Below are 10912 nucleotides of genomic sequence, written 5' to 3' on the forward strand. Positions count from 1 at the left end.
AGTGCCGGAGTGGCGGTGGCGGGGGGCTTCGAGCTCACGCGCCCTACGGCGGAGAAAAAGAAAAGGATGAAGAGCGGCTCCGCGCATCTCTGCGTTTCTCCCTCCTTGTGGGCGTGCGCAGGTGTTTGGGCGTCACGTTGTCGGGGCAACATTTTCGGCTCTTTGCCTTCTTTCACGTCGTGCACTCTTTCGTTTTTTTTTTTTCGGCTGATGGTTATGTGTGTGTGTGTTTGCGTCACTCGATGACAGCTCTCTCGTCCGCTTTTTTTTTGTTTGGGTTTGTATTTCTCCCCCACCGTCCCTTCGCCATGCCGCTTGCACGCTCCCCCTCCTGCGGCAGCGGCCGAACAGCTCGAAACGTGAAAGGGATCGGGGCGAGAGAGAGCGAGTGGACAGTACTCAAAGAAAAGGCAGGACACGGTGACATGTGCGCACCTTCCTGGTGTAGGAACGGGCCTGTGCTGGGCGCTGCAATGCAAGACGTATATGTGCGTGTGTGTGTGGGGGGGGGGCAAGGCCGCTCGTACGCCGGCTGCGCCAAGCGCAGAGAGGCACGCTGTAGGCGGCTCCACGAAGAGCCGCGTATGCTCTGCACACGAAAGGCGCTTGAAGCAGAGCGGAGAAACAAAACAGGTCCATCCTTGGTTTTCTGCGGAGGTGTCTCCTGTGGTTCTGATCCTCTGATCCTTCTCCCTCTTGTGCTCGTCTTCCCTTCACCGTCGCCAGCAACGCGCCTTCGCGAAAAGCTTCTCTTCCTTGATCTCGCCACACGAGCAGTCGCGCGGATAGCCACCCCTACGCCGCTAGGCGAACCATAATAAGGCAAAACACCATATACGCAGAGAACAGCGCAGCGGGTGAAATGATGGACCCGACTCTGACGGAGCTGCTGCACGCCAACCTGGAGTGGATCTTTGTTGGCGGCAAGGGCGGTGTGGGCAAAACAACCACCTCTTGCGCGTTGGCTACCTTGTTTGCCACGACGCCAATCAGCGATGCCGCGTCGCCAGGAGGCACGCGGCCGCGACGGGTGCTGCTGATCTCGACAGATCCTGCACACAACCTCAGTGATGCCTTCAACCAGCGCTTCGGCCCACATCCGACACCGGTGAAAGGGCTGGAGGAATCCTTGGCTGCCATGGAGGTGGATCCGAAGAACTTCACCCACGGTGCGTTGATGAGTTCCCTGACAGGGACGAAGAGGGACGGCAGTGCTTCGTCCCTGCCCGAGGAAGCGGCGGCAGACGCCGCCCAGCACACCACAACCTTTGCTCGTATCGGTGCAGTTCTCAAGGAGGCGGCGCGCACCATGCCCGGCATCGACGAAATCTCTGTGTTTGCAGAAATCCTGCACTACGTCCGCACGCTGTCCTACGACCTGCTCATCTTCGACACCGCGCCGACAGGCCACACGCTGCGCCTGCTGGCATTGCCACAGACGCTGAACAGTACCTTTGACAAGTTAATGAGCCTGGAGGGCTTGGCGCCGATGATAGAGGCGGCTTCGCACCTTATCGGCTCCAACCTCGGAGATCTCGGTGGTGCTTGCGGTGACACCGCGGGCTCCTGCGAGCAAGCAACAGCTGCGCCTTCGCCGTCGAGCGCAGCTCCCGGCGCGGGCTCGGCGGCTGCGGCCTCGCCACAAAGCAGGTGGTGCATCACCGCAGACGAAGTCCGATCGACAGCGCTTCACTGGCGTCAGACGATGGAGGAGGTGCAGGCCCGCTTCAATGACCCGAACCGCACCAGCTTCGTCTGCGTCTGCATTGCCGAGTTTTTGAGCGTCTACGAAACAGAGCGGCTTGTGCAGGAGCTCATGAAGTATAACATCGGCTGCGACAGCATCGTGGTGAACCAGCTCGTGCTGAAGCCGTCGTCAGAGCCGCCGTGTCGCATGTGCTCGGCTCGACAGAAGATTCAGGCGAAGTACCTTGAGCAGATTGATCTCCTGTACGAGGACTTCCACGTCGTGAAGATGCCGCTGCTCAGCGACGAGGTGCGCGGCGTCCCGGCACTGAAGAAGTTCGCGCGCTTCTTGCAGGAGCCGTACAGTCCGGAGACACATGGCTACATCGACGTGCAGGAGCCTTGCTAATAAGCTAGAGTGTGTCGATGCCGATGCTGGATAAAGAGCGTCCCAAATCAGAGTGGGGGTGAGGGCTCCCGCGCTGCACTGATGACAGGACCGTGTGCTCATGCGAGCGCTCTCGACAAGGTTAGGGAAGGGACGGAAGTGCGTGGGAGATGGGCGGGTCGGATGCGCGCGCCTTCCAGCTTCTCTGAAGCCGTTTTTCTTTTTTCCTTTTGATGCTGGTCTGCCGGGCCCTTGCTCTGTGCAACGCCGTGCTACAGCGGGAAAGAGAGACACGAAGATCGAACTTTTCGGCCCCGCTCTTTTGCCTCGAACACCACACATGTGAGCAAACACAATGGCGCAGGCAGCCGGCATACACACGCACATTATGTGCGCGCGCACACAGCGACACTCGCGTTTGCGTGCGCTTCTACGCGTCGTCTTTTTTTTTTGGGGGGGGAGTAGGGGCATTTTTTTTATTGCTTGAATGGCTGTCGCCACCGCCTCCCCTGCGACGCCTGGCCACGCGGCGCCCTTCAACTATCTGTGGGTGCTGCAGCAGCGGCTGTTGTTAACGGATACCATCGAGCAAGCTGCCCTCTCTCTTGCCTCGTCGCACGACTCGACCACGCCTCATCACGGTCATGCAGCGCGGCAAAGGCATAGAAGCCCGACTCTCGTGGAGAGGACGGCTCTCGTGTGCCTGCTCGTGGTTGTGAGCCCACTGCTCACCACATGTGCGTCGAGTAGGTGGCCATGCTATTCCTCTATGATGATGACTGTCTGCTGCCTCGCCCGTACCCCGTGCTCGCCAGCGAATGCGTAGACAGCGGCGGACCCGTGCAGAAGAATGGTGGTGGTTGTGGTGCAAGCGCGAGGCCACACGCAGAGGTACAGGTGGAGAGGCACACGCATAGGTGAGGCGCTCTACCGCACTGCTTCGGCGTGGTGCGGTGCTCATCGGCTCTGGACTTACACGCTCTGCTTTACGTGTTTGAATTTTGCTTGACCTCCCGCTTATGTATTTTGGGCGCTGCTTTTCTCCCACTCTCGTCTTCTCATCCCTCTTTTTTGGTCCCCCCACCCATCCATCCGCCTCCCGCGTCTCGCTCTTCTGTTGCTTACTAAATCGGTGCCTGCACAGTGGCCGACCAACACACACACACAAACACACACACACGCACATGATCAGCTCACGCAGTCACAATCCACCGAGAGCGAACACGTAAAGCACAGGTCTAAGCCGCGGCCTCCGTACAGGCCACCATCGCACGACGAAGGCGGCGAGAAAGAAAGGAGGTGGGGGCTTATAGCCTATCTCTTCTCGACAGCGACGCACCAATAGAGGTCCTCCAACAACAAAACAAAGGAGGAGGAGGCGACGGTGACGCGACTGAGCGACAGCACGGCGACGTGTGTGTGTGTGCGTATCGTTTACGCTTCTCGCCTTCCTTGCTATTGCTGTTGTTCTCGTTGGGTGTGCGAGGGCGAGGCAGGCGGGCAAGAGCGGCTGCGGCACTTCGCTTGCTCGTCTCCTTCGGACCCACTTCGTCCTGCATTCACCCCTGCCCGCTCTCTTCTGCACGTCCCCGCCCTCACGAGCACAGACGCCAGAAGACGCAGGTGTGTGGGGAGGGGAGTCGACAAAAAGGCTCTCCTCCGATCCTCCCGCCCTCCCCTTCCATGCCATCTTTCTCGTTTTCACGCACCACAGTCGCGTAGGCCCCATCGTCTTCCTCCTCAGACACTCGCACAGCCCGTCATTTTCTTTTGCAAGAACGTCTCAGCCCTCCTAGCGGCATGCCTGGGTGTCACGTACCTCCTGCAAGACCGACGCCGCGCGTCGGCGCCCGCTCATTTGAGGACAGCTCGCTGATTTCTTCCACATCTCCGCCGGCAAGCACCATACCCGACGCTACCTGCAAGCGTGCATCAAGTCTCAGTAGAATTCAACTACAACAGCGCCGGGAGGAGCAGCTGCGCCATGCCCTAGAGCGCACAAGCCCGTCCCAGGCGGAGGTATCTGCCGTAGCCGGCGCGGCCTACGTGCAGGCGCTGATGGCGCTCATTGATCAGCATGAGACGACTGTGCAGCAGGTGATAGATAAGATCGACTTCCTGCGCAGGGAACGAGAGGCTCGATACACTGAATTCAAGCAGGAAACGCAGCAGCGTGAGGTTGAGCTGCAGCACCTGCGTAACGAGCGCTCCGACCTGTCTCTGCAGGTACAGGAGGAACGTGAGCGGTCGACGCGGCTGCTGCACGAGAACACAGCACTCTACGCGCATCAAGCCGAGCAGCGAGAGCAACTTGGAAAGCTTGTGGAGCTGTGCCGCGCACGCGGGCAGCGACTGCGCGCTCTCAGCAACCAAAATTCCAGAGTAGCGGGGAGCACCTCGCACCGGCGTCGGCCTCCATCGACCGACGCCGGTGCATCAACAGGGGCTTCGTGTGACGACGCGAGAGCCGCAGATGTCGGGGATGAAGAGAACACTCTAGAGCTGAGCAGGACGGAGGTTGGCACAAAGGGCGCTGGAGCCCCCGCAATGGCGGCCCCCTGCTCGCCTTCGCCTGCGCTCGCGTCTCCACCAGCATCGATGAGCATACACAAGGCTGTTGGCGCCACCACCTCTGCTCGACGTCCAGCACTGTCGCCGTCGCCGGCTGCGCTGGGCACTGTCGCCGAAGATGCCGAGATGGCAGCGTTGCTCAACGTGCCGTACAAGTTGCAGGTGCCCAGCACTCCGTTTGGTCCGTCGGCGCACACCATCACGGCGAACACGGCAGCCGCAACGCACCTGCTGGCTCTCAACGAAGAAGTAAATATGCTTCGCCAGCAACTGGAGGAGCAGCGCATCACGTACGAGCAGGAGCGTGGCGTGAGGACGACTGAGAACGACGAGCTACACCGTCAGCATCTCGAGAAGGAGGCCAAATACCTCGCAACGATCGATCAGCTCGAAGTGCTGCATGAGGAGAGCCTGCGCGACTTGGTGCAGTATCGCCACACCACAGAAAAGCAGCTTCGCGATGTTCGCGGGCAGGTGGATTGGCTGCGCGCAGCACTACAGGAGGCGCTCGATCTGGCGGAGAAGGAGCGTCGCCGGCAGCACAACGAGGTCTACGCTACAGAGCAGCGTATGTCACGCCAGTATTACCCCAAGGTGCAGTCCTTGCACGCAGAGCTGGAGGAATGCCGCCGCGGTGCCCTCGCACAGGCGCAGGAAAACGCCAAAGCCATTGCTCAAAAAGATGCGCTCGTGGCCGAGCTGCGGCAGAAGCTCAAGGCTGAGGTGAGCCACCGAAGGCGCATTGAGGAGCGCTACAAGCTGGAGATGAAGGGTGTGCACAGCGAGCTGGACCTGATGCGGCAGTCACTGCGGCAGATGGAGCGGCGGGTGTACTACCGCGATGCGCGCGATCAGGCCTCCGAGGAGGCACAGCACGAGCTTGCGCGGTACTATGTCTAGAAACGCCAAAGAGCCGCCTCAGAATCGTTGGCGGGGAGGAAAAGGGGGTGGCAGAGGATCGGAAGAGGCAGGAACGTGCATACATGAAGCGAGAAGCCGAGCAGCAGCGACGCAGGGGCAGTCCACACCATGTCGAGCGGCTCGTTGTTTCGAATATGGTGCCTGTGTGTCTGTATCGAACTACCTATCTCCCTGTTACGCGGTCTTCTCCCATTCTCTTTTCGGCTTGACCATACGCCGTGCTCGTACTCGCCGATCGTCAAGCATTTTCGCTCTCGCTACCTCGCAGGGGAGAGGAGGGGGTCCGTCTTTTCATGTCCACTTCTTTCATGGCTTGGCACGCATACCTCTTCGCCTCGCGCCTTAGCTCCTCGGCTGCAGTGAAGGTGAACTGGTAAGCGCGCTCGCTTGCGTGATCTCTCCTCGCTTGTGTTCGTTGCCTTTTCTGGTGTACTTTCTCTCTGCTGTGTGTGTGTGTGTGTCGCTGCTTTTCCTTTTCTGTTGTGCGCGCGTGTAGACCTTAGATCTGTGCCAAGGGAAGGGAGGCGTGAAGAGGCCTTCCCTGCTGAGGTGCAAAGAGAGACCGCCACAAGTGCTAGAAAGAACCGACACAACAGCAACACAAAAACTAACGAACATACGGGGATCGGCCCCTCCCTCTCTCCCTCCCGCTTCCGGTGTCCTATTTCACGGCCACCGAGTGCCATCTCCGTTTTATCGCTGTGCCTCCCCTTTCCATCCTCCACCCATGCACGCATGCATCCTTTGACTGAGCGCTAGCGCTGCCACGCCCTTGCTTTTTTCAATTTCTGCTTGTTTTTCTCGCGTGACTATAGGCGAGGCGAAACAACGAGGAAGCAGGTCAAGGGCAAGGCTGCCGTTTGCAGCCCTTGCACCACAAGCGGTGGGACCGAATATGTGTGTGGGGAGTGGGTGGTGGTGGTGGTGGCCGCCCGCCCCATCTCCGGATGTTTTTCGACCTTCTTGCTTTCATGCATTGATGACCCGCACTCAAAACCCTTCCTCATCGCTCTGATTCTCTCTCTGCGCGCACCACGATGGATGGCTCCGCTCCTCTTCCCTTCCGACCACGCATGCACACATGCACACACGCAGCAGCAGTAAAGGAAAAAGAAAAGGAGAAGCTAAGTAAATAAAAAAAAGGCAGGAAGAGAGGGAGAGGCACCTGCGCGGCCACTTGCGCACCGTCACTCCGCGAGGCATACACTACGGCGTGCGCGTGTCTGTGCACGGCGCCTGCTCCTTCCCTCCCCTCCGTCACAGAGATTCTACCGTTTTTTCTTTTCGTGTTTCTCATCAACTTCCTTTATCTCGCTTGCTGTTTTTTTCGTCTTCCCGCTTTTTTCAGAGCAACTCCTCCCACTTCGCTTCCGTCCTGCCAACCGACTCGCGCGCCGCTGTGCCGTGCTGTGCTGCCCATCCCCTCCTGACACCGTTTTTGCGTCGTCTTCGCACGGGAGTGGAGAGCGAAGCGTGCGACGGTGCGCGGTGAAGTTGGTCGAAAGCCGAAGGAAACGAAACAGAAACACAGACTAAGACGCACAAGAGAGTATTAGGCACACCCGGTAACACGGAACGAAGGCGAGCACGTCTATACATATTGCTCTGCTCTGCTCTTGCGTGAAGGCGCGCACGCGTTCGCACACGCAGCTACAGAAACGCGCGCACTTCAGTTCACCTAACCAAGCGCAGACACGTGCAAACGTAAAAGCGGCAGCCAATTTCGCAGCAGCGGAGGAGGGAAGGAGGGAGGGAGGGGGCCAGCGCTTGGTGCCGCCAGCAGAGGTTTATGAGGTGTTCTTGTCCTCCTTCCCCGGCCTCCTGCTCTCTGCCTCCTTTTCTGTCCATTCGCGGTCTTGGAAAAACGGAGTCTCGCTGGACCCCCCCGCCCCTGGCAACCACCTCCCTTCCTCCCTCTCTGTTGCGCACCATATTTTCTTTCATTTTCTGAGTACATATACGAACGAGAAACACCTGCCATTTTTTTTTGTTACGTGTCCTCTCTCACGCTTCTACGCTGTGCCGCTTCCCCTCCGGATTATCTCTGACCTGCCTGTCTCCGCCTCACGCTCTCTATCGGCTCCACCCTCTCCTGTTCCCGTCGGTGGGCTTGGGCTACGACTCGCACGGTGCGCATCACTAACTCCTTCGTGGTCTTGACTTCCGCCCGACGTCTCTCTCTCCCAACCCGTTTTGACCCCTTTTTTGGTGTCAGCGCTGTGCTTGTTCTTCGGTGCGCGTGTGCGTGCGTGCGTGTGCGTGCGTGCGTGTGCGTGGGGGTGTGGGAGCTGCTGGCCATCTTTGCCAACGCGGCCCGTAGTGTGTCTCCCCCAGTCACTCTTTTTCGTTTTCGCTCCTCGTCGGTCTGCAGCGTTTTTTTTTTCCTTTTGAGAAGGTCGCGTTACGCTTCACCACTGTGTGCAGTACTCCTCCGTCATTCTTTGTTTTACGTAACACACACTGTGTGCGTGTGTGCTTTCTTCCGGTTGGGTTTCTCGCACTAGGAGCTACTTCTGCCGCCTGCACGTTTTTCGGCTGTCCTTCTGTCCTTCCCTCCTTCTCTCTCTCTCGTCGTCGTCTTGCCAGGGTCTTTGACCGCTGCCGCGCAGCGCCGCTAGAGAGAGAGAAAGGTGTGCGTGTGTGTGTGTACCGTTGGGTTAGAATACGATTGCGCTCCCCCTCGCGCGCCAAATCGCGGACGAAGTCGGGGAGCACCGGCAACGTCGTGCGAGTTCGTGGCCGTTTTACGCGGGGCTTTCTCCTACTTGTACCCTTTTGTGTGTGCGTGTGTTTCTTCAACGCCCTAATCTATTTTTCTTATTCGCTACACTCGTGCTTGCCTCGACGGGGGCGTGCCGTGGTGGTGGTGGTGGTATCTGCGTGTGCGCGTGCTATGCAGATCCGCGCTTCCTCCTTCCTATGTAGGGGCACGTAGCAAAAACAAAAAAGGTGTACAAGCAAACGCTGACAGAGGCACCTCACGCAGACAGAAAGCGCAGCGCAGAGGCAGGCACGTTTCTCGATCGTGGCGCCATGCCGCCGAGGCGCTGCCCAAACCGCCTCCTGGTGCTGTGCGCCTCCATCAATGATGTCACAGCATGGCCGTTTTGGAAGTTCTTGCAGATGAAGAAGATTCGCGGCGTGACGGACATGGCGCTGCTCGCCTTCAACAGCGACGGCGGCAGCTTTGAGGCTCGCATCGATGGCGACAGGTACCAGCTCAAGAACTACGCCAAGGTGCGCGGCTACCAGCACGACATGTTTGAGAGCTTCGTGCATCGCTGGCACGATCCGGGCCGAAGCTATTTCGTGTATGGCGGGCATGGTATGGGCGACTATGTGGAGCTAGAGCAGAACCGTGTTTCGCTGCAGGCGCACGAGCTCGCCGACGTCTTCGGCACGCGTGTCTTCGAAGCCGTGCTCTTTGACGCCTGCTTCATGGCGAACCTTGACTGCGCCTATCATCTGCGCCACAACACGCGGTACATCGGTGCCTGTGAGGGGTACATGTGGGAGCCTGACACGGCCCTCGACTACCATGTCTTCAACACCCACAACGCGAGCGCCATGAGCCGCTTCAAAGACCCGCTGCACATCCTCCGCGTTATTCAGGCGGACTACTGCAGCAAGGCGCCGCGTGGCGACTTCACCATCATCGACACCACGCACATTGCGGCGCTGCGGCAGTACGTGCAGGAGCATGTCATGCAGCGCGTTTATGACCGGGCGACCTTCTACAGCCTACCGCAGCGAGAGCGACTGCAGCAAATCGCCGAGGCGTCGATTCAGGCGTCCATATCCCAGTTTGGCCACCCCGGCGGTGACACCAACGTGATGAATGGCGTTGGCAGTGGTACTGGCCGCCCGCGCACCGCCCCATCGTCACCCGAGGTGCTTGCGCTTTCCGCCGCCGGTAGACCGACGCGGCGGCAGCGAATGCTGCAGGCGATTCAGTTTGAGCACTCGCTGTACCCGTCGGAGGTAGACGACAAACAGCTGCTCGACCTCAAGTCGTATCTCACGGACATGCTGCGGGAGGAGCAGCAGCTAAAGGCGTGGGAGGCAGCGGCGCTGGGGCCGCAGCGCCGCATTGCGGCTGGCCGCCGCCGCTTGCGAAGTGATGGACTGCAGCATGGTGGCAGCTCCGGAATCGCCGCCCCCTCCTCCGCCTCGTCCTCCTTCGCCGTCTGGAAGGCGCCGCCGTCGCGGGCGCTGTTTGTTGATCGGCACGGACGGCTGCCTGCTGCCAGCTCTACAGGGTACTCGCCGTCCATCAACGGTGGCCCAGCCGCAGCAAACGACAAGCAAAAAGAGGCGACGGCGCTCTCTCCTCCAGCCCTTGCGGCCACTCTAACGATGGCAACAGCGCCGCCTCCGTCTCTCTCCACCTCTTACAAGGGCAGCGCGCAGGAGGGGCTAGATCTTTTCCACCAGGTTGTCGTGAGCCACATCCCACCCAAGGCCGCTTCCATCTACGCAACCCAGCTCGGGGGGCTATCCTTAACGGTGCACGAGTACAGTGCCATGTCGCGGCCGGCAGAGCCGTGGTCGGTGGGCTCGAAGAGGTTGCTGAAGCGCCGGGCAAAGCAATTCCTGAAGAACGGCGAACTCTCGGAGGTGGTGATGGAGTCCCCGAAGGCGAGCCCATCCGTCACCAGCGCTGCCCTCGCGGCAACCGTGAACAAGGCGACAGCGACGGCCGCGGCAGTGAAGGGTGCTTCTGCAGGAAAACCCCAGCATGCGACTTCCGCCGCCGCGCTGCCGCTATCACCCAGAACACGAATGCTCTTCCCGGACCAGCGTCTGAGTTTCACGAGCAGCAGTAATGGCACAAACAGCGACAGCTCCTTGCCGCTCAGCTTGTCCGCACCGCTTTCCACCTCATCCACGGATGCATGCAACAGCAGCATGAAAACAGTAATTCTCGACCCGCCACAGCGGGCTGCCTCCTGTACGTCGTTACCCAACTCCAAACAACGTACAAGCGCCTGCTGAGGGCAAGAGAGCGCTATGGTTAGGAGCGTCGCTGGAGAGTGTGCCCCCGGGTGCCAGGGAGGAGGGCACACCTCTCAAGGCATGGCATCACAGCGCCCAGCACACCCCCTCTGAGGGAGAGCACAACAGCCCCTCCCCTCTACCCCTGCCAATACCCACCTACCTCTAGTACTGGCAGGGCCAGGTGCCTACGGTGCGAGGAGGTCACAGATATTTATTGCTGCTGATGCCGGCGGCCAGGTCCTGGATGGCGTGGCGCCGGAGCGACCTGCTGCAGTGCACACGTCTGACCCATCCACATGATGGGCAGCGTGTCCGCGCGACTCGAGCGTATCCGACCCCCGGCCCTCG

General features: G+C 59.8%; 3 protein-coding genes across 3 annotated transcripts; all 3 read left to right on the forward strand.

Annotated features, from left to right (window-relative positions):
* Window positions 1-865: 865 nt before the first annotated feature.
* LDBPK_110710 (anion-transporting ATPase-like protein) lies at window positions 866-2095 on the forward strand (the record flags this gene model as incomplete). Its single annotated transcript, XM_003858999.1, has 1 exon — window positions 866-2095. The coding sequence occupies one exon, from the start codon at window positions 866-868 to the stop codon at window positions 2093-2095; it is 1230 nt and encodes a 409-aa protein (XP_003859047.1).
* Window positions 2096-3874: 1779 nt separating this feature from the next.
* LDBPK_110720 (hypothetical protein, conserved) lies at window positions 3875-5545 on the forward strand (the record flags this gene model as incomplete). Its single annotated transcript, XM_003859000.1, has 1 exon — window positions 3875-5545. One exon carries the CDS (start codon window positions 3875-3877, stop codon window positions 5543-5545), a length of 1671 nt encoding a protein of 556 aa, XP_003859048.1.
* A 3054-nt stretch (window positions 5546-8599) lies between these two features.
* LDBPK_110730 (PUF nine target 1) lies at window positions 8600-10561 on the forward strand (the record flags this gene model as incomplete). The annotated part of the gene is made up of 1 exon (XM_003859001.1): window positions 8600-10561. One exon carries the CDS (start codon window positions 8600-8602, stop codon window positions 10559-10561), a length of 1962 nt encoding a protein of 653 aa, XP_003859049.1.
* Window positions 10562-10912: the final 351 nt, after the last annotated feature.

The sequence above is a fragment of the Leishmania donovani genome, chromosome 11, assembly GCF_000227135.1.
Source record: "Leishmania donovani BPK282A1 complete genome, chromosome 11".
Taxonomy (NCBI): domain Eukaryota; phylum Euglenozoa; class Kinetoplastea; order Trypanosomatida; family Trypanosomatidae; genus Leishmania; species Leishmania donovani.